At 31.7% G+C, this 25529-nt stretch overlaps 1 protein-coding gene across 3 annotated transcripts in view; it reads left to right on the top strand.

The window, feature by feature from the left end:
- The window catches only part of LOC143190406 (uncharacterized), a 194736-nt gene that overhangs the window by 133869 nt on the left and 35338 nt on the right, over nt 1-25529 (top strand). For all 3 annotated transcript variants that reach the window (XM_076394664.1, XM_076394666.1, XM_076394665.1), the window contains exon 3: nt 12137-12242. In XM_076394664.1, the coding sequence (XP_076250779.1) occupies nt 12225-12242 (18 nt within the window). In that variant the 5' untranslated portion in view covers nt 12137-12224. The remainder of the gene's footprint in view (nt 1-12136; nt 12243-25529) is intronic.

The following is a 25529-nucleotide window of genomic DNA, read 5'->3' as shown; positions in this document are numbered from 1 at the left end:
TTCATTTATCATATATTATAGAATTATAGATAATAGGTATATTTTGAAACATTAAACATATATATAATTATTCCTAAATAAAACTGCATTACTGCCTTAAAGCTAAGTTATTATTTAAAACCAAGAATTCGATTAAGAATTATTTGAACAATTATTTTGATTTATTTTTTGGTGATAAAACAATAACTAAGCTAGAGAATATCTGAATATTACGAGAATACATATACATAACGAAAATAAACATTAAAAACAATAAGAGTGCAATACACTAATATATTAATATGTAACAGGTCAATTGAAAAGTCCCCGGCCTGACCTATAGATGGCGCTACTAGAATTAAATCTATATATTTTTTAGTTATCCCCAACCTCCAAAAGTTGCGTGTAATTATATAGTATAAATTTGACAGCTGTCGAATCATTGGTTTGTGAATTATAGCATTTTGAGTGAAGCAACTTTTGTTATTGTGAAAAAAATGGATAATAAGGAATTTTGCCTGTTGATAAAATATTGATTTTTGAAGGGAAAAAATACAGTTGAAGAAAAAGTTTGGCTTGATGCCGAGTTTCCGGACTGCCCCAGGAAAATTAACCATCAAGGATTGGTATGCTAATTTTAGACGTGGTGAAATGAGCACTGAAGACGGTGAACACAGTGGACGCCAAAATGAGGTTGTTACCAACGAAAATATTTAAAAAATCCACAAAATGATCTTCAATGACCGTCAATTGAAATTGAATAGCAGACACTGGAGTATTTGGGTATGAGAAAGCTTTGTACAAAGTGGGTGCCACGCGAGCTCACTTTTGACCAAAAACAACGGCGAGTCAATGTTTCGGAGCAGCGTTTGAAGATGATCAAGCGTAATAAACCCTAGTTTTTGCGTCGATATGTGACAATAGATAAAACATGGCTCTATCATTTCACTCCGAAGTCCAATCGACAGTCATCCGAGTGGACTACACACGATGAGCCCGCTCCAAAGCGTGGGAAAACGCAACAGTGGGCTGGCAAGTTTATGGCGTCTGTATTCTAGGACGCACATGGAATAATTTTCATTGACTACCTTAAAAAACGAAGGACCATGAACAGCGACTATTACACAGCGTTATTGGACCGTCTGAAGGATGAAATCGTCGAAAAACGGACGTACTTGAAGAAGAAGAAAGTGCTGCTTCACCAAGACAATGGAAAAAATCCATGAATTGGGCTTTAAATTGCTTCCTTATCCACCGTATTCTCCAGATCTGGCTACCAGCGATTATTTCCTGTTCTCAGATCTCAGAGCAATGCTCGTTGGGAAGATATTTTCTTTGCAGGGGGAAATGATCGCCGAATCATAGAACTCAAAACTGGATAGAATCAATGAAAGCATTTTCGCATTATTACAGATGATAAAAGATCTTTCAACCTCGTTATTACGATGATTGAATGCTTGGTCAAATTATAATTGTATTAATTGGGAATTCGGTCAGACTTACTAGACATCATTATCATAGAAAAATATTTCTTATAATACATTAGAACTCATTTGTTAAAAATTACCTACTGAGTTAAATAAAAGTAGTACTATTTTATCAAGCCATATTATTTTATGAAATCAGGGAAGATTATTTTTACGCCATGTTAAATAAAAAACTTGTTTTCCTTTCTTTTGCCGCTTCTTTGGTCATAGCGAACTGCGCTTGTAGCCCTCTAATTTCTTTATTGTTGCTAATTAACTTTGCGCCCTGGTTGCTCAGAGCTGACGATTTCAACTATACTTTCTTGCGAATTAATGAAAACCTTTACACTACATAATTTATTTGCACTAATTACAATTTAAATGAACCAAGGCTATCTTTCATATGTGGCTTCTTATCTAGACTTCTCGACACTGATCTCAGGAATTATCACGAATTATGAGTTTAGCGAACTTGAACACCTCGGTTCGAACTATTGAAGGAGGCATGTATGTCACGCCTACTCTGAGAGAATACTATATTTACCGATCATCTTCTCTTATAACCAATGGTCAATTATAAAGTCCATATCCCAAATAAGACAAAGGCTAGGTAGCGGTCACAAAACATGATGTAATATGGATCGATTATATGCCGGAGAAACCAAAATACCACCATAAAGCTAGAAAAATACAGATATTATGAAAGCGCTACTTTGAGATATTACTATTGAAATTTTACAAATATACGAGGGTGGTTCAAATATGATGGAGACAAAAGCTGTCGATGGCGAGCATGTATGTTATGAAGGTCGTGGCTTGAGTGTGTGATAGCATGTCGCATAGTTCTCGTCGGAAATGCATGTTTCACACGCGTGCTGCGACTGTGAGTGAACGTCAAGTGCCTGCCGCCGTAGGGCAACGTATTATCATTCATTTTTTAGTGTGGTTAGGCGTTAAAAAGACGGAATTTTTTTTGCGTTTGCGCGAAACCGTCGAGAATAAGCCGCATGATCGTCGACCGCGAACCGGCATCATACCAGACAATATTCACCTCGTAGAACAAATCATTTTGGAGGACCATAGGATGAACGTTCAACACATTTCGGCTGAACTCGGCATCAGTGCTGGTAGTGTAGAGTCTATCATCCACGAACACCTTCAATATTGAAAATAACGGCACGATGGGTTCCTAAACTGTTGAACGTCGAGCAACAATTTACGCGGTTTAAAGTTTGTCGCCGCTTGATGACGCAGTACGATGCGGAGGGGGGCGGTTTTTAACGCGAACCTTCACTACAGACGAGACATGGGTACACCATTACACTCCCGAAAGCAAGATGTCGTCTAAAGAGTGGAGGAAGAAGGAGGAAGGGGCGCCTGTCAAGGGGTCGCGAAGACAACCAAGTCCGCGGGTAAGGATCTGTGTACGGTGTTCTGGAACCGGCGGGGCGTACTGTACGTCGATTTCGAGCGCACATTCTAAAAACACATGTGAAACCTGGTTATCGCTCGAAACAGAGGAGCATTCCAGCACGAAGTGCGATTCTTCTCCATGATAACGCGCGCCCTCATACCACGCGTCTCACGCTCGATACAATATCGAAATTAGGGTGAGAGGTACTGGAATACCCCCGTACAGTCCGGATTTATCATCCTGCGACTATCACATGTTTGGACCACTAAAAGAAGCCCTCAGAAGTCAAATATTCAACACCGACGACTAGGTGGAGGAGTTCGTGCGCACATGGTTGACCGAGTTGCCCAAGGAATTCTTCAATACCGAAGTTTGAATGTTTGAATCACCCTCGTAATTAAAACTTTCAGGCATATCTTCGGCATCTTTTACACGCCATAAATTTGGAAGAAATTTAGAGTTATTTAAGATATATTGATTAATAAACTGATTTTTATATGTGATGTAATTCATTAATATTAATTCTATAACTTGCGGACAGAGTTTGAGGCTGCGATATTCTTTCGCGCAAAATAATACAAATATTTAATTCTTCTAAGTATTAATTCCGAAGAAAGAGCTATTATTTGCGAGAAGAACGTTGTCCTGAAGGAACTCAGATAATAATTAGCCAGAATCAGATTACTTTTGCAAGCCAAACGTCTCTAAACAATTCTTTGTCGGCACCAGATAAGACAACGAAATTGAAATTCTGTTAGTTACGAGTTTCTCCAAAGATCCGAGGGCTTTTTCCTAATTAAAGATGCTTTTATATAATTAGGCTTTTTCGCTAACAAGAAGATTATTTTTAATTTGCGGTTATTGACACTCATATCTATAATAATTGAAATAATTAATTTTTCGAATGATATTGGAGTCGAAATAAATTAAATAAGAAATGCAAAAAATAACATCTCTTTACAATTTTTTCTCCTAATACTAGTATTGCTGACGGTCTGTCATAGATTCTTTGACTTTAATGACTGTAAACATGATTGGACATGATATGAAGTTCTACTCTAATCATAATAGAAATGAGAGATAATAATCTGTAAGTTCGTATAAACCTTTATCTTAACATTCTAAAAATTAAGATAAATTATTTATATTTCTCTCAAAAGATCTCGCGGACTGAACAAGCACAAATTCTTTAGTAGCTTGTAATTTATTCTGATAAAAAATAAAATTTGTTGAACCTAAAGTATGAACGATACTGACGTTCGGTCTTATACTAATATATCAAGTTTTTGTATTTATTTTGCAATACCGTATCGAAAGAACGATGTTGGTTTGGTAGAATTTCGCAACCGTATGCTCAGCCATGCCGCGCCGATCTTGTACACCTAAATTAGTGTTAATTAGAAAGCCCTATATCTGGTTACGAAACCGCGATATTGAAACGGTTCAAAATGGACTTTTCTGTTCTTTCATTTGGTAGACATGTTCGATCCATTTGGTTCATTCCTATTGTAGGTAAACCCCTGAAAAAATAGTTGATTCAAGGGTTCTGTCTGGAGTTTGAGCTGGATTTTGCTCCAATAAGTATTTCAACTAATTTTCTTCGACACACAAAAGGAACAAATATCGAATATGCTAATTTCATTAACGTTGCTTCATTAGAGTATGTAAACCTTGAATGTATATAACCTAACAACATTGAATGTAAGGCCCTTATTTTATGAAAAGAAATGTCAAAACTTCCAAATTTAACAGTTAGGTTAGGTTTCTAATAGTTGTTTATATTGATACTTCGAGTGGTCACCAACAGATATCGCTGGTCAAAACACATGAAAGTTCAAAATATATTTAATCAACTTCCCATTATAACAAAAATTAACGCCTTTAAATACAATAAATTCCGTTCAATTTTTAATAATATATTTTCTGGCCTATACTGAAAATTAAACAGTATAGAAACTAGAAACCAAAATTTAATTTAATTATTAATTTTCTCTTCTCTGACACTTTTTAGAATACAGTCTGAGTACAAATAAATAGCTAAAAGCGTAAAATATTCACAATATTGAAACAGTACATACATACAAGGCATACTTTATCGTAATAAACAGAACTCGCTGCTTAGAGAATCAGGTTACGTGAAATTATTTATAAGATAACAGTGTGTCTTAGCTATATCCACTACTCAGCCCTAACTGTATTTATCTAGGCAACAATCTTTGTTATCCAGCTTTATCCTGCGAGAATTTCGAGATGGTTTAACTTTCTCACCAGTGTTCTAGCGCAATGTTCCAGGAATTTGACTCCGATAATTGATTTATTTATTTATATGCCTCAGACTAGATAATTTTCATTTATACCAATTAGATTTCACATGCATAAGTTTGCTTGTATTCTATTGTAATGTGATATTAATTATGCGATTTATATTTAATGTAATATTATGTGTAATGTAATAATAATGTAAGAAGTTTTTAATAAAAATAATTATTCCACAATTACATGTTTTCTAATTCTGCATTAATATAACATTTATAATATATTAAATAAATATTTCAAGAAAAAACATACAATTTTAGACCCTCTTAATCAGCGCGCATTTACGTTATCGAGACTGCTATATAACATAATTAGATATATTTGTATACAAAATAAAAGTACTTTATCATATAAGAATGCTTTCAAGATTATGGTTCACTTAACAGTATTAATGATGACATTTTTAAATTCAATTTAAAATATGTAACTGGTGTATTTATTAAAAAAAAGTTTCTTGTTCTGCTCCTCACAATCTTTAGCATATTGAGTATATGAAATATAAATGTAACTTTAAAGGAACAAACATAATGCTTTCGGTTTTGTTATCATATTATTCATTTAAATAATGTGTGTACTTAATTATATGAGACACATTATGGTAAGCAGCTGCAGTCCATTCAGTTTTTTTTGCGTATTTTATGCTTTTGGCTAATGTTACTCCATTATACTATTTAGGTTTAATACTCCTAGTATTAGGCATGCTCTAGATATTTAGTTCTCTTGAGTCTTTTACAAACCGCAGAATGAAAATTGAAATATACTTTTAACACACTCCTAGTTTTTCTTAAGTATCTTCATTTGAACAAAGTAAATGAAAATCATCAAACTATTGTTAATTGAGGCACCTAAAAATAATTATATCTGCTTTATCCTTTATATTTAGAAATCTTGTTGAGAATTGTACAGTAATTTATTTCTAAAGAACTACATGCAATATAGTACATCTTGTTACATCGTGGCGAGACATATGTAGCATTTAGTTTACATGCCTCGGTCTTGTTGGTTATATTTCAGTATAGTCCGCGACGATTAAAACAGGCGATCAGTGAAATGTACGATCTCTCAAACATCGATAGAGGACAAATCTTTGGTGCTGAGTGAGCAGGAGCATCTCTGACGAAAACAGGCAATTACAACATACACGAAACTTAGTACAACCTCATCGGCTAAACTAATGAAAACTCATGGACATTAAAAAGGTTTGTGGTCAGGCAATATAAAACTACCACAACAAAGGTGACTGCAGATTCCAACTCTCATTTGAGTAATACTTTTTCAACAAAACCGGTAACATGGCGCTCCGCAAAGCTAACATTCATAGAAGGGCTGCGATTTCAACATGTTTTATAACGGAAGCTAAAAAATGGTGCAACGTTCATAAAGCCTAGATATTTGATAATTGCTAGAATGTGGTATAATCCGATGAATCATCATTTACATTATTCCTGCAGAAAGTAGGATTTATTTATTAAAAAGCCCAAAAACCTAATAAGATTTCTGTTATGATTTGAGCGGCAATATCGTGGTATTCAGCTGGTCTTCTCATTCCCATCATTGACCGAATTACTACAAATGAATATGTCAGTGATGAAGTTCTTACTAGTACTAGCATATTACTGCTAAACACTTCCTACTATATTTAAAGAAGATCATAGGTCGGTGTACGCAATTAAAAAGGTTGAGTCTCAGTATATTTCCATCTCCAATATCTTTGAAGCAATAATGTGGCGATGGTGTTGACAGAAGAATGTACGAGTACGTTGGAAGCTATTCAGACACTCTACGAACTCTACTCTAAAAGTAAATGGTGATACAAATCTTATTAATAAATAAATATTGTTTTAATGTCAGATGTTCATGTTATGTTATTGTTCATGAATATTTATCCTGTATATCATTTTGATTACGTTAATATAGATTATTTGAATTGGGAAGAGTCGACGTCACTGATATTTATAATCATCAGGGCACGTTGTGATTTTTGAGATTAAGAAACGCGAACAAATCTGAGAAAACGTCAAAAAAACAAAACAAAATTTATATTCGTTCAGAGCTGGCCGTTCGCAGTTTAGTACCGGAATTAAACACAACTATTAGAGTTTGGTAAAATATCAGCGAATAAAAGACGTCAAATAAAGGCAAAATTAACTGATAAGATTCGTTCGCTCACTGGATTTCAGAGTGTTAGAAAAAAAGACAATTTTGGTTAAAAAATAATATCTATTTATATATCTATTCATATCGACGAACATAATTACTATGCAAAGTCAAAACAGGTAAAACCACAAAAAGGATAATTGCTAGCGTCGGTCCGATTTTTTTCGAAAACAACATTTTTACTTTTAATGTTTATCATCATAGATAAATCTAATCATCAATAAATCTAAATTTAGTTATATATGGATTTTGAAGTATAATGTATTAGGATAGATTGATGTTTAGGCTCAAGGCTTCAGTGTGATAAATTGTATAAAATAGTACATCTAAATTTATTATTTTAAATTCGAATAATTTAAATTGAGCACTTCTCTTAAAAATATAAAAATATCTTATAGCCGTTACTCTTGATTCCCAACCGAATTATGGAATAATGATTGAAAAAAGTGATTACAAGATAAAACCAGATCTAATGAGAACACTAGTAGATAAAGTAGTCATAAGAGTTATGTTGCTATTATTTAATGAACATTTTTAGTGAGTTCAGCCATCCATATATAGGATAACTATCAATTTTTTAGAAACTGTTATAAAATTTAATAGAATTTATTTTAATTAAATTTAAATTAAGTTTAGTTACATATAGCATATAAACATTATTTTAATATAAAAACCGAATGTTCGATGAATATCAATTCTAGTTTATAGACCATATATTCACAAAGAAATACCGTTATTTAATTAAAAGTTTGCTCATATCGAACTGATATTACCTCGACATGCGTTCTATATAATTTTATAATCTCTTGAATATTAAATTTGGCAGACTTTAAACTGAAAACTGAAAAGCTGGCATGCAACAGAACAGAACCAAAACTTAATATTTACAAACCAGAACTCCTGATAGTCTATAACCAATTACACGAGTACATCAAAATAAAAAAAGCTTAGAAATGCATCAGATCACTTTATTTATTATACTTTAATTAAAATGTTGAGCAGCGAAATATTTGGTGCTAACTGTTTGGTATGTGAATATTTGTTTAGTCAATGTATATATGAACATTTATCATATTTTATCAGTAGTTCTTCATCATTAATGTAAGTATCTATCCAGGTCTCTAACCTAATTAAGATTTGAGAAAGTGTAAATGACCTGTCATGATATGACTGTGTAATATAGTAAATCTAAAATAATCAAAAATTATAATATGACAATTAATAAAATCAAATCAGTGTTATTATCTATCAAGCCGGCTTGGTTGGCACAGTGGTAAAGGCGATAGGACGGTCCTCATGCTGCTGCGATAGTCACGTGTTCGAATCTCGCTGGGGCATGGAAATTAATTTATGTTTGTCATTGTTTAATACTTGTGATTGTCCTTTGACAAGAGTGAAAAATCCTACAAGGAAAATGATTAGAGTCTCGCCAGTAACGGCTGGATAAGACCGGATGTCTTCTGCGATGATTTCTAAGTTGGTCACTCGCCAGTCGGTAGGCTAAATGACGAAGACCGTGATTCGGAGCCCAGTTTAAACAGTAGCTTCAATCCACATAAACCCTAGTTAGTCAAAAGGTTACTTTAAAATATAAAAAAATGTCAATCAAGCCCTGAAATCAAACAATATAGGATTCAACTCCACAAGGTTATGATTATATTCTAGCTATATCCTGTGTTGAGTAATTTTGACGTTTTGTCAGTATGAATATACGTCATCTTGGATTTATCAGATCAACTATATCCGTCATGCTAATTACAGTTTTGAACAAATATACTGAACTTATTTTCTTGTGGAGAATATGTAACTGTTTTGATACTAATCGAAATACAATTAAAATGTATAATAATTTCTGTAGAACATATTTGACAAGGAGTAATTTGGAAGCTGTCTTTATGATAAATGTATCCCATCATATTGAAACTTTATACGAATTGAGCTACTACAATTTATGGAGACATCCTTTGGAAATGCGAGTATTATTTTCTGTTCTTAAATAAAAATTATTTTATTTCGGTATTCGGTGACATAGCAAGCAGTGATTAATAAACTCAAGTGTACTCAAGCTGGGCCCTTTATATTTTCTAGAAAAGCAACATATTCCTTCCGTTTATTTGTACCTATGAAAATTGATCTGCTCAAACCATAAACATAAGCTAATTTCTTTAGTTACTGTCTCCAAGATTCACCATTCCATTTCTGTTCTATAGTGCGCTGCTTCATGGTTTCCAATGTTCTGTAATTTAAGACATTCTGGATAGTTAATTGTTTGGGTTTTTAACTCGCGATTTCAGTGCACAAAATATCAAACATCGTTCTTAACTATTTATGGACAATTTACTATTTTTAATTGTACACATTATGCTAGATGACTATTTTCTATTTTGTACTTGTTTCTTTTACTCATTTCTTAATACTCTATTAACCTAACTTCTTATTATATATGTTAAACGTTACAACTAATATATCGAATTATAACGAAGGCATCTTGAACTTGGTACCTTGAAACCATAGAAAAAAGAAATATTGCTCATCGACGTATAAACCACAAATTATAGAATAGAAGCGTCTTTAAATATAAAAGACGCCATAGTAATGGTACCACGTAGACTAGATCTCTCTGTATATGTACTTCCTATATAAACCTAAAAAACCTAGTATCCTAACTGACAATTGTGCTTTCATCGAACTAAAAAGTATGAGAAAGTAATCTTCCAATGATTCTTGGTCGGCTCGGTGATTTTTAAATTTAGATGGTGTTGAGAGTAATGATGATTTGGGAATTGGGTGGACTGGTCTATTCCGTTATGCTAGATGACAAAGGTGTGATCGATATGTCTAAACCAGACAGAAGGTAAGGAAAAATGTTTCAATTATGTGTTGTCTATGACAGGATTTAAAGGCGAATCCATCGCAACTTCAGATGTTTTTTTCACGGAGACAGCGTATTTTAACAAATGGATTTTAGATTTCATTAAGTCGATATCAAAATAACTATATATTTAAATAACTATCAGGACCCATTAATCCTTAGCTGTATTTCTCTCTGAAATAATTGGGAAAATTTAAACGTTCCCCAGGTACAATCGTTGTAAACATGTAGTAATTCATTACATTAAAGTATTAAAGTTTTAAAAATACTTTTATTCAATTGTTTTCCAAATGTGAATGTATTTATGAATCAATTTTGTAACGGCATTTTACGTTAGCTACAAATTCCAGAAAAATATATATCCGTAATAGCGGAAAATAACGTTCAATAATAATTTCCTACCTGGTATTTAGAAGGATATTAATTTTTATTCGAACAATGTGTCAAACAAACCAATTTATATCGGCTTAACGAGAACAACAGCTGAAATGAGCTGTGGAAACAATTTTCGCAATTCGAATCGCACGGGAAAAATAAAAAGAAATTCCCCTACCTTGGATAAATCGCCACAATAGAAAAGTGTAAAAAATTTACACAATACTTGCACTTTGGCACATTGATAGAATATTGATTTGCCACGTGTTGAAATTTCGAACTAAGATACGCGTGATTGTGTTAGATTAAGCATTTATTTTCGCCAATTTTTTATACTGGAGACCACTAAAATTTCTTCTATTATATGAAAACACATATATTATCATGTTCTCTTCTTTATCGATATAATTATTCATGTTTAACGCCCTTCTTTATTTGGCTTTACTGCTCCTTAACCATATATTTATGATTTTTTAATCCTTATCAATTTTATCGCATCTCCTTAAGAGCCACTTAAGGACATGCTTCACGCTCCTCATGTAGTATTATGGTTTGCTTATTGTTCTCTACACACCAAAAAATTATGATTATCATCATCGTTACATATAGCCCCTTATATAATAGTAGGCAGTAAGTATAGTTACCAAATATCACCTAAGTAGTACATTGAATATCAATACATACACCATCCTATAATATATTACTCTAATATTTTCTAGTTTATTTTTCAATTAAGTCTCATTTATTATTCATTTTGTCTTCATACATCTTTTATCATTCGTGCTATAAAGGTTGTGTAAATATATGATTTTGTATAATACTACCTTAAAAATAAATCATATATTAGCAATAATAATGTGGCTTTGTTAGTGTGAGTGACTCTGCAACCTGTGAGACTAATAGTAAAAACATGAGCATGGCTCAAATAGTTACGACTGATAAGCCATTAAAGGCTTTTAGTTTAATATCTCTTTAACTCTGCTGTGACTGCTTTGAGGTATAAATGTACTATTTCCTGTTGAAAATCATATACTTAATATGAAAAAATGCCATCCATAATAATGCCATGATATGATGCAAATCATATATGTGAAAATGAGAAAATCAAATAAAAAAAAGACCTAATAGACCTGCTATCGCTTCCAGTCTGTAGATCCCAATGCCCACACTCTCGCAGGCACTCTCCGAATAAATTTCAGTATAACAGGGGACAGTTGACAAATCAAATAGAGTGAGACTAAATATGCTCTTCAGTCGAAATAAATAAGAATATTTTCTTGATCTGATTTATACTAAAGTACGTCTGGTTCTTGGAAAAAGCAGCATCTTATAATATATTATTAATAAACAAATACCGATTATTCAGCAGCAAAATATGATGAGACCTCAGTCAAAGATACTGCCAAAACTTATAAAATACCACATATTTTCCACAGCCACTACAATATAAAATATGGTTAGGAAATGATAACCTGAAATTTCAAATAATTAACTTTATAAAGCATATATAACAAATATTGTTATACTATTAAACTGATTTTAGTCATTCATTTTTAGGTTAGCATGAAGATAAACCCAAATCAGTACTAAACTAAAATGAGACTGCAAATCAAGAGGGCATTGAACAATTAGCTATATCGGTCATATGTGTAAATTAATTCAGGTAAGTAAATGTGAATTATTAGCGAAATTATAGATGCATAATAACTTTAAGTGATAAAAATATTACTACAATTTTATTGAAACAATTTAATATGGCACTTTCCTATTGTCTAAAGTGTTTAAATGTTTATGTAGCAAATCAGTCAATAGGTGTCCAGTCTGGCATATAAATTATACCGCTGTTGATATTCTTATGTAATTCGTAACCTTCTAATTGTCAAACGATATCTATATACAAATTACAGTTTTAATGATATATAAACTATAATGTAGTGAATGAACACGAATTATCTTTGTTAATTACAGATTGCTTTTCAATAGACAAAAATGAATGTTGAAGTCAAACGGTGACTTGATAAACACAGGAATATTCGCGACAGTTTCTGCGCAAGCTGCACGCGATATTTTTTTACGAGAGTGGGGCCTATATGGTATTTTTAAGTTAATATTACTTTTACGTTATTCTTTAATTTGTTTATTGGGATAATATAATTATTTAATTACAGTTATATTTAATGATACAATATATACAATTTTAGTTTCTGAGAAAGAAGCAGATGGAAATACATTTGTTATTAAAAAACTATTCATTTTTTATAATAATCAATAAATTTTAGAAAACAGCAATATTTAATAAAATGTGTTATATAAGGCAGTGGTTTTTTTAGTAGGTAGCTTCTTCCACTAAAAATTCTAAATTAAATTTAAGTTATTATTAGTTATTAGATAACTTAAATATGCTTTATATAATTCTATTGTTTCTTACTTATGTTATCTCTTTTTATGTTATTTTATTATTACAATACATTTTGTTATATTATCTATTATTTTATTTCACACCATTTTTATTCACCGTCTTACTTTTACACTATGTTAAAAATTCATAACATTTCATTCAGACATGTACCATTTGATAATATTTTCAATTATTTGCGAAATCAGAATACTATATTTAAGTATAGGTTTAAACAACTTTCCAAGTAACAACTTTCCATTATTACTTTTAGTATAATCTTCAAACAAAATATTCCTTTATTTGATAGCAATCAACAAATTGATGTTACAAAATTATAATATCTTATGTCACCAATAATTCATAACTTACACACATATTTTCATACAGGGTTGCAGGTTAAATTAAATATAATTCAATAGTCCTCACTTTCAGTCAATTAGGTTAAATCTTGTCTCGCAGATAGGCAATTAACCATAAAAAATTAAAACACACTGAAGTTTATCCTATATATTCAGGAGCTCTATAAGGCAGTATACTGTGCCCGATATTGTAGCTCCTATCTACGGAATACAATAACTAGCACAGTGCCAACATACTGCAGATAATCCAACAGTCTTAGCATCACACTCAATAAATTAAATCTATGGGAGAAAGTATGGCGAATCAAAGCAAATGAAGACATCTCCCCATGCAACGTTTATCTGCTGTGGAAGAATATGCCGACCAGTGAATGTCCTAGATCCCATGCGCCTGGACAGATGCCTAATTAGGAAGAGAAGGTTAGCCATATGGATTCTAACTATAAGGTACTGCTAGAAATCTAATCTAGCCGTTATTCAACGGTTTCAAAATAAAATGCTGCGTATAATTGTATATACTCCATACTATATCTTTGATGAAGTGGCACAGTGCAATTATGTCTTTAGAACCCACAAGGATTCAATGTATTAAGTACTTGGAACTTGGAAGAACTGATCAGCTAAAAAAAAAGATATCGCATAATCTTAGTGAAATTTGTAAAATGTTAAATGCCATCCGATTTGTTTATGCTGTAAAATAAGACTTAGAATAAGCTATAGAATAACTTAATGAGATGATTTTCTACATATCGTGAATACATTATTTGTCATAAGAAATACTTGTTTCCCACTGGACAAAATATTGAACTATGGAGGTTAATAACTTTAAAAAGCATATTTTCATAAGAACTGCTGCTAACTCGCTCTATTAAATAATATAATAAATCAATTAACTAATTGAAGAATAGTTTAAACGTAAAACTAGTCTAAAACATATCAACTAACCATTACTATAATAAACAAAATCGCGTGGGGCGAAGGCACTACCCACTGAAACCACAGGAATACCGAAAAATTAAACATGCGCAAAGAGAAAATTCCCTAGTTCGCTAATTTCGCTGTGCATGTGATACTTATGACATCCATGCTCCATCATTTTCAATATGTGAATACTGGTTCCGACGTTTTAAAAGTTGCGAGTTTGACACCCAAGACAAAGAGCGTTCTGGACAGCCAAACATGTGCCGACATGTTATCAGCCGAGCACTGATAAAAAAAGGGTCAGAATACAAGCAAAGACACCAACGAAGAATATCTTCAGCATACACTCGCCGTATTTTCTAGACCTTGCTCCTTCTGATTTCTATTGTAATCTGTCCAAGCTAATCTTTTTATGAAGATACCAAATAATGGGTTGCTTCGTGGTTAACGTCAAGAGATACATAGTTTTTCTCGAGATAGAATCCGTAAATTGCATGAAAGATGGGAAAAAGTAGCGGCTATCCATAGAGAATATATTTAATGAAATACATTGTCCCTATTTTTAACAATAAAGGTTGAAATTCAAAAAAAAAGGTAATTTAAAGTCAATTTATAGACTTAATTACGTTAATCTGGAAACTTATTGAATATTGTGGCGCAAATTCATTAATGCATCCTACAAAAGTGCAACGACACTTTTAGTGATAACCTGATAATCTCTCATTAACAGAGTTTCGAAATATCCTGTTATAAAGCAAATCTGGAAGGACCTGAAATTTTGTTGACAGGTTTTACATTGAAACTTTATAATTGCCGGAATCTCTAATGACTTTAACATTAATATAAATTAGTTTCTCAATATTATAAGCAATTTATATGTAAATAGACCATCAAAGCCAATATGATGGCTTATTTAAAGCATAAAATAAGGAACTAGGATTTAGATATAGGAAGCGTGTAGTAATTTATACAGTTATCAGTTTCGTCTAATTATTGAGTTGTATAGAGTTTTAATTTTTTTATTTTGTTCTATTTTTTATTTATTTAATTAATGTCATATCGACGTGTTGGGGTTATTAGTTACTGCACCCACTTGTACGTTATATATTTGTATTATCATACATATTAATTTTATATTCCATCATATTTACGATTATTGAGAAAATTGCTTAGAAAAATCAGGTGGGAGTGTAGGCAGGTTATGCCACGTATATTTTTCCATGTATTTCCACATGGGGGCATAGTTACATGAAAATGCAGATTTCTTTTGGAAACTCTCTTCAACCTCTTGTAGGTGATCCAGTAATTTGTTTTACAACAGATTCGAGAGGTCGTTATGGATTTTTACAGAGGTCGGATTGATAATTATTGGAAATTTACATATCAAAGCTTGATATAAAACATGTTTAATTTTGGCATGTCTTGATGTATGTATATCCTTGCTGCCTATGGTCATTTGATATATCCCAGCATACCATAAAGCTTAGCCTGTTTTGCAGGTCTCCTAGTTATGAAATTTCTTTACACCAACAAATATTGAACACGCGCTGACACGTGATTACGATCAATTATATAGGCACACTTGTCCTAGCGCTTGGCCCAAATCATTATGATTCTGAAATCAGGAAAAAAGTCAGAATACATTTCCTCGTAAAAACCTATAAGCCTGTTATTTTTAATATCCAAGGTTTTTGAGAGAAAAATATTGCTCGGCTGCAGTCCTCAATATATCGGAATCATTTGATAAGGTACGGCACACCGAACTTCAAGTTAAACTGAATTATCTTCTGCCCCATCCGCATATTCAACTACTAAAATCATATCTCACAGGGAGACATTTTATTGTGAAACAGGGTGATAAATACGTTGAACTACACCTAATATATTCAGGTGTTCCGCAGGGCAGTGTTCTGGGTCCATTGTTATATCTCCTGTATACAACTGTTGTACCGACCTCAAACACCACTATTGTGACAACATATGCTGACGATAGGGCAATTTTATAACTTCACAAGTATATAATATCAACTATAAGGAACCTCCAACTTTATCTCAACAAAATTCATTTGTGATTGAAAACATGGCGTATCAAGGCGAATGAGACAAAAACTACTCCAAATTAAGTTCAGGTTATTTCTTATAGGCATTACATATTCAAAATAAAATCGATATTACTTCCTTGCTAACTAAAATAGTAATATTCTGCTAAAAGCAATATACCATATTATGAATTATTACAGTTTGTAGGCAGTTTATGAAATAGGTATGATGGTCAATATATATCATGGAATATCCTAGCTAAACCACGAATTAAAATTATTTCGAACTGACTACGACCCCTAATATTTTGGGTTAAATTTAGTGTGCGTCATTCGGTAAAAGCCGATCCTTTTTAATAAAGGATTATTGAGGATTACGGCAAAGTCCACGCATAAGATTTAAAAAAAACTTTGTTAGGAATACTTATCTCTCTGTAAATTTAATTTATATATTTTTTCCAAGTATATAATTCATATATATGTTAGAAATAAAAAAACCAAATTTTTCTAAATAAAAAGCCTTTATTCGATACAAATACTGCTTGAATTGTCCGACGGGTAAGACAGAGCAATGTGTTTGAATCAAAGAAGATTATTCTGGAACCATTCCGTGGTTCTGGCCTAGCCCATTTACTTTGACCTAGTATCTGGTTGTTGTACAGGGCTCTATCCTGAATTTAAATGCTCACATATATATGTTTACCCAATAAATGATTTTTTTAATAGCACATGTAACATTTATTCAATGACGTTTGACATATAAGAGCGTTGGAAACTATCGAGTGGAAACGACTATCAACTGTTTTGTAATTGGCTACTTTGAATTCGTTTATTTGTTATTTCCAGTCATGACCGTTTGACTAGTTTACAAAAAATAAATAGATCTGTGTTCTGAATCTGTTCTTTTTTTATGACTCGCTATGTTTTGTGGAGTAATTTTATATTGACTGGTTTTTAACATTCTGGCTTGTTAACATTAGTTCGTCCTAGCAGTGATCTAGTTGATATAATATGCCGAATTTATACTTATAACGTATATTCTCATATATGTTGTTATATGTAAATATAAGGTTATATATATATATATATATATATATATATATATATTGCAATATGATTGTAAATATTAATGAACAACAATATAACAGCATTTAGGAACTCCATATTTCAACATTATTATGATATTATGTTATATGTAATAGGGTAAAAAGAATTAAACTTTTATTAATAAATAGTGAAGTATTTTTCACTGTATTTATGTTATTTTTCCAACTAGTATGCAATACTCTTCTTGATTGAGTTTTTCGAATTTCAAAGACTTTTGATGCTTGTTCAAACATTTTGAATGTTAAAACATCTTTTATTGAAGTTTTATAAAATTATTATTATTTTCAATTTTATTATATTATCAAAATACTATTATATTTGCGGTCCTTACTCCAATCTTTTAGAAATCCACTTATTTAGAGTTCCTTGTAAATAAAAATCAACGTTCACATAATTTACATTATTCAATATAAATCGAGCAAGTATCTCATTTATTTTTTCCTAAAATTAGTATCAGGAGAAATTCGTGGTCTCTGTTTAAAAATATTGATAAACGCACATTTGAGTGAACTAGAAATAAATCATTCCCTTTTATTATATTATATCATTGTTACCTTCGAAGAATTAAAATACGATAAAATGGGTTTGAGACCATTATTCTATCCTTTTTTGTAAATTCAAAGTGTCACTAAAGCATTAAATAAAATAATTTTACACAGCCACTTGCCAGTATTAATTATTTAGAGATAATTAATATTTTCATTAGATTACCTGTTTTGGGATTATCCATTGTTTTCAGTCGATAGTTCCTGACACTAGTAACAGTCCATTTACATTTTAGTTATAAAAGTACCATCACTTCTCTGCACAGTCAAAGGTCGTTGTGCTTTGAGACTGGACATTTTGGAAAGTCGTTTTGTCATATTTTGTATTTTTATTTTCGAGCAAATTATAAATTTGTATTATAAATATTATGTAATAATGATTGGGTAAAAATGGATTTGCTTCTCAACCTCGTCCTGATCGGAAAATTACAGAAAATGTCAATGAAATTCCTAAAATCAAAAAGTAAAATAAAATTCTACAGAACTAATTATTGATCTTAAACTATCGTGAACCTTTAATTTAATACCAGATAACAAAAAATAATCTTCAGCAAGATAGTTCGATACTTGTGTTTCACATCAATCAACTTCAATGTATGAGTTATTAATGAAGTACAACGAAATCATGTCATAAACACTCAGTACTTTATTAAATTCACTCAATCATTTTCATTACAAGGATATTTTTCTAGCAATTTGACCATCGGTAAAATTTATACAAATTTTCAATTCCTTATTATTTAGACAAAGCATGTTTAAGCAATAAGGAGTTCAGTTTACAAAACGAAAAGTTTATCCGGAGATCAATCCCCTAGGCGCACGAGACTCCTAGCCCCCACCTATTATAATCCTCAAGTTGTAGTAGTGTGGATACTTTATCATTTTCTTATTTATTTTGTAAAGCCCCTTTTTCAAAGTAAAAGGTGGGTGAGAGTGGAGAAATATTGAGAGGAGAATATTTATCACATTTCAGACATATATTTGTATATCTACACAAAATCTCATCTAAAGTTTTGCTTTTTTGCTAAATATTTTCTTGTTCGCAATATTACTTTTTCATTCATTTATATCGAAAATTAATTATTTTTATACTTAAATATAATACAGGTTATCTCACTTTAAGGTTACTATGTATTATATATTAGAAACAGATTATATTTGTATAACTTACTGAGAGATCGCAACAAACCTGAGAAATTACCGAAATATCCATATTTTTTGCCGATATTCTTTTGGCAAATATTTTTCGATAATTTTCAATCAGTATCAATAGTTGTAAAAGGGAGTATCGAACTTTTGAGTTGCTAAGTAAAAATTGATATTAAGAGTGTTCTTTTTTTGTTCTAAATTGATTGGAACATTTGCCAAATCACCTAGACTAGGTAGCGGACCCCAGGGCCTGAAACATTCCCAATTTTCAATCATTGTTGCTATAGTCCTATTTTCCCTCATATAGGCTATCCATTGTAATACTTAACTAAAGAACAACATAATTTATTGAGTAGATATTTAACACTAAAAAGAGCAAAATTAAATATTTTTTTGTTAAAAATATTTTATGATTAATATATATTTTTCTCCCTAAATACTTTTTTCAAACTCATTTGTGTCTCAATTTTGTTGGCCAGCAAGAACTGACGTCAGAGGTTACTCCTGTGAAACTGTAATTAGATCGCGTAAGAGAACAGCAGGTCAATTGAAAAGTCCCCGGCCTACCATAATAAAACACATATTTTTGCCAAAATTATTTTTTCTTTATTCAACATAATTTCTTTCACGGGTGATACATTGATTATAGCGACCCTCCAACTTTTCGATACCATTTTTGTAGTACGATTTGCCCTTTGCTTCAAAATAGGCCTCAGTTTCGGCGATCACCTCTTCATTCAACAAAAATATCTTCCCAGTGGGCATTCTTTTGAGATCTGAGAACATAAAATAATCGCTGGGAGCCAGATCTGGAGAATATGATGGATATGGATATGATTTGCATTGTCTTGGTGAAGCAGCACTTCCTTTTTCCACAAATGCGGCCGTTTTTCGCAATTTCGTCCTTCAAACGGTCCAATAACGCTATGTAATAGTCGTTGTTGATGGTCCTTCCTTTTTCAAGGTAGTCAATGAGAATTATTCTATGCGTATTCCAAAATACAGACGCCATAAACTTGCCAGCCGACTGTTGGCTTTTCCCACGCTTTGGAGCGTGTTCATCGTGTGCAATCCACTCGGATGACTGTCGATTGGAATTAGGAGTGAAATGATAGAGCCATGTTTCGTTCATTGTCACATATCGATTCAAAAACTCGGGTTTATTGCGGTTGATCATCTTCAAACACTGCTCCGAATCATTAACTCATCGTTCAGTTGATATATTTAGAGTGTCTGCTATTTCATTCAACTTCAATTTGCGGTTATTCAAAATCATTTTGTGGATTTTTTAAATATTTTCGTCGGTAACAACCTCTTTTGGGCGTCTTCGGTGATCATTTCACCACGTCTAAACTTAGCATACCAATCTTTGATGGTTGATTTTCCTGGGGCAGTGTCTGGAAACTCGACATCAAGCCAAGTTTTTGCTTCAACTGTATTTTTTCACTACAAAAAACAATATTTTATCAATAGGCGAAATTCCTTTTTATCCATTTTTTTCACAGTAACAAAAGTTATTTCACTCAAAACACTATAATTCACAAACTAATGAAGTATCCAATTTATACACGCATCTTTTGAGGTTTATGGCTAACTAAAAAACATATGGATTTAATTCCAGTAGCGCCATCTATGTGTCAGGCCGGGGACTTTTCAATTGACCTGTTACATTGGAAAAATTCCCAAATTGTACATTTAATAATTTACAAAATTTGTTGTTTAAAAAATGTTTTTTCAATGCACTAATATTTATACTTCATTTTTGAGACTCTTAACATTTACGGCAATAGGGAAGAAAAAGTTCTTGTATGAGGCGTAACCGTAAAAATAAGTTGATTACGTTAATGATACTGTAGGTGATCTTTCTTAATTATACGACAATCAAAAAGTTCTCGCCTCCGTGTGCTTCGGTTGCTCTAACTTCCGAAAGTCCTTAAACTTTCTTCTAAGTAGCAAATCGCGATCGAAACCAGCTGTTTAGTGTAATAATACTGAATCACGTACGGCCCGGGTAACTTGAATTTCGAAAGGTATAGCTTGTTTTATCAGGCGGTCAACGGTTAAAGAAGTTTATTTGCCAACGATCCCATTTTCGACGAATAAGATGAGTGCGGTTGTTTCTATAGATCGACACGTTTATATGTTGTTTTCATACGACTCTCAATATTGAGAAGAATAACAAGTTTGGCTTTTTGTTCAAACGTATCAGCTTATAAAATATATTGTTTAAGAAATGCCAAATATATATATGAGAACAAATATTGATAATATATACGTCCTTATTCTATTATATTCTGCCTATATCCGCTTAGCTTTCAACATTTCTGTATTTTTTCATTACTAAAACACTTTTGTCCTTAATATAGACCCGTTTGAATTTCACCATTCAAACTTTCGTTAATCTAATTCTTGCAATAGGCTAAATGACAATAATAAAAATATATCTATTCTATATTTTTTATTCTATAACAAACCAAACCAAATGCAGGATTACCAAGATCTTACTAGAGATAAAAACACAAAATTTCAAAATTCGCCATACTAATTCAGACACTAATCAAAAGCGCTACGAAATATTGACGTGATTCCGTTTCCTATCCATCATTTTCGCATTCCAACGTTTGAGCTGTTTAGCGCGTTTCGATTTTATTTGGGTTATTTATCCTACAACTCTCAGTTAAATTGGTTTTATGCTAGCAACGGAAATCGATTCGATCGACAGAAGATATACATTGATTAGTGACTACTGTGTGACTGTAACTGAAGTAATAATTTTAAGAAGAGTAATACAATTTTTATAAAATTTAAGTGAGTGAGTACTCCAGACACACTGACCATGAACATTGACAAGAAAATTAAAAAATGCATGTAATAACTCTAAAGGGTCAGTTGGGGACTATGAGAACAGTATTATAGAAATCAATTGGCCTATATTTGCTATACAAATCAAAATTGTATTGATGGCAAACCTACTGAAAATTTGATGATAATTCCAAGATACTGATACAAATTTTGAGAGGGCTACCAAAATATTCAGATCATAACTGCAACTATTTGGTGATAACTATAATATAAAAAAGGTTTAAATTAATACACTTGATAATGCATGTTTGATTTTCTTGAACTCATGAACTCTCAGCTTTGTGGAACAAAAGTGTGTATCTAGTACAGTATCAAATTACCTTGTAGTATTTGGGTAAATAAAATGAAGTTAATTTTAATAATAGCGTCACAAACTTTTAACTGCAATACTTCACAGGTATTCTACAAAATATGTGTTTAGACAGGCTTTAAAATATTAGGTTCTCTCATATATTTTTAAACTAGATCTCTGCTTAGCTTCTTTTACAATAATTAACTTTAGTGGCAACATTTGGGTCCATACATTTTCTAGATGTATGTATTGTTTGAAATGTTTAAAACTTTTGTTTGGCTTAACACGCACATACCAGGCTGTAAAACCTTGATAAAAATACATTTTTCAATCAAAAAACTTGACACCAACTAAGGCTACAGACCATTCGTTGTGGAAAGCAACAAAATAGCTTAGGAGATCCCAGCAGCATAACCGACCTATTAAAACAAACGAAAATAATTGGGCTAGAAGCAGTAAAGAGAAGGCCGACATTTTCTCAAAACACTTAAAAAATGTTTTTAAACCTTTCCTGTCTCAGCTACATAAAGATGAGGAAAATAAAATTACTAGTTTTCTAGATTCGCCATTTCAAATGGACTTGCCGCACGAGAAATTAAAGGTCAAAAAAGTTAAACAAACAATAATGAGAGAGATCAATATTATAAAAGCTCCTGGTTGTGACTTAATTACTTAAGAAAAGGTTATAAAACTATTAACATTTATATTTAATGCTATGCTATGAATTAATTACTTCCCTAGTATCTGGAAAGTAGCTAAAATATTAATGATTCTTAAACCAGGAAAAATACCAGAAAATGTGACCTCCTACCGACCTATAAGTTTATTACCGATAATCTCGAAAGTTTTAGAGAAATTATACATAAAGAAGCTAAACTATATATAATAGGAAAAAGAAAAATTAATCCAGAACATTAGTTTGGCTTTCGCAATAAGCATGGGACTATAGAACAAGTGCATAGACTTGTAAACAAAGTAAACATTGACCTAAATGCCAAAAGATATTGTTCGGTCGCTTTTCTAGAAATATCTCAGGCTTTTAACAAAGTATGGCATACGAGCTTGCAGGCTAAACTAAAGAAACTTCTCCGTCATCCGAACTATCAGTTTCTAAAGTCGTATCTCACTGATAGACATTTTATTGTAAATCAAGGCGATGAACATACCGAATTAAATCCAATATATTCAGGAGTTCCGCAGGTAGTGTACTGGGTGCAGTACTGTATCTTCTGTATATGGCCGATTTGCCCACCACAAAAATAACTACTGTGGCAACATACACAGACGACACAGTAATCTTAGCATCCCATGAAGATTCAGTAACAGCATCAACAAACCTACAAACCCACGCAAATACAATTATGGTTTAAAACATGGTGCATTAAAGCCAATGAAACCAAATCCACGCATTTAACGTTTACCCTGCGTAGAAGAACATGTCCACCAGTGTATATCAATCATCATCAACTCCCCCAAGCAGAGCATGTTAAATATCTTGGTATGCACTTAGATCGACGCCTAACCTGGAAGAAGCACATACTCTCTAAACGGAAACAACTTGGACTTTAATTGTATCAAATGTATTGGCTCATCGGGCGTAAATCCAAGTTATCATTAGATAACAACTTATTGCTATATCTGTATCTATACTCAAGCTTATTTACCGCTAGCAAAGCTAATATATCCATTATTCAACGGTTCCAAAATAAAGTGTTGCGTGCCATTGTTGATGCTCCGTACTATATTTCAAATAAAGTGAAACAACGCGATATTCCTCTATAACCTATAACGAGTATTCAACGTGTTTGTGTGGAGTACTTCGAAAAAGAGTGTCGGTGCATCCCAATGTACTCGCTAATCAGTTAAATATCCGACGTGATAGTGACGTGCGTAGACTAAAACGTTTGACACCACCTGATCTGATTACTGGACATATGTAGACTTTAGGATAAGCTTTAGAATAAGACTAATTAATTAAGATAATATTTTATACAGAAGATTGGTTAATGAAGTTATTTTCTACATGCCATGTATATATAATATATACATAAGAAATATTTATTGCCAATAGGGCAGATTGTGGAATCACGAAGAGTAATTAAAAAAAATTCAATCAAATATATATGATACCCTTAATCTGGTGAAGTATAGCCCATCAACTTATTTGTTGTACAATAAACCAGATAATTGATATTTGCTTTTTCTAATCTAACCATGATGAGATTTGATTGACATATGTTGAAGGCTTGAAGTTAATTAATAATTTTCAATGTATTTTGATGATATGTGATCATTCAGTAGTGAGGAGCAATGAGCAGCGAACATACAATGAGTTCTTTAAATATAATAAAAGGTACTTGAAATATTAAATACTTAAGTATGATCTTATTCGTCTGGGCAAATTACCGATATTCAAACAATATTGGCTGGTTCCTGCGTTGCAAAATTCTTATGTCTTGTCTAATTTAAAAAATTATTACTAATGCACAAATTGTTTCAACATTCAGCTTATTTAGAAGATTTAGCTCCTTATGATGTATGACTCAAAAATATAAAAATATTTTTAAGAAAAATATTAAACCGACTTCAAAAAATAAATAAGGAACTCACTAAAAAGTGAATAAAAATTAAACATAGATTTTAACACAAAAAAAAACTTATTAAAATAAGATATGTACATAATAATCGTTGTAATACCAAATAAAAACAAACGAAAACGTTATTTAACCTATCCACTCCTATCCATACTCGTATTTTTTATTCTACTATATACACACAATTTATCTTAATACCTACCTTAGCCTATTTATTTATTTACAATATTATTTTAATTACTACCAAATAATAATTTTGACGTCAGTGCCGAGCCCAAACAATAGAATAATAATATTATTTTGTGACATATACACAAAATTAAAGTACTAACAGAACAAATCTAATTTGTTACTGTTTTCATCTCGTAAATTTATTGAATATCCTAGTACTATATATTCACTAAAAATAATTCTAATTGTTTTGAAGAAATTTTTACTAAGAAAAAATAATCAATAAGGAGTTTATAGGTTATAGTTTTTAGTTTATAATCAATAAGAAAAAAATATTTTCCCTATTCTCGTTTTCCCCTAACAAAAAGCAAATGTTATGAAAGAATATACTATTTTATTTTATGATGAATAACTTTCTTATTACGTTATACCTAAAAAAATTAAACTGTTCTCCTATTAAGCTGGTATTCCTTGATCAAATTATTCGCTCTATAGTCAAATGCCGAACAATAT

This window comes from Rhynchophorus ferrugineus, unplaced genomic scaffold, assembly GCF_030347505.1.
Source record: "Rhynchophorus ferrugineus isolate W39M unplaced genomic scaffold, kcgeb_rfMv2 rfM2, whole genome shotgun sequence".
Classification (NCBI taxonomy): domain Eukaryota; kingdom Metazoa; phylum Arthropoda; class Insecta; order Coleoptera; family Curculionidae; genus Rhynchophorus; species Rhynchophorus ferrugineus.
This window is presented reverse-complemented; position numbering and strand designations above follow the sequence as displayed.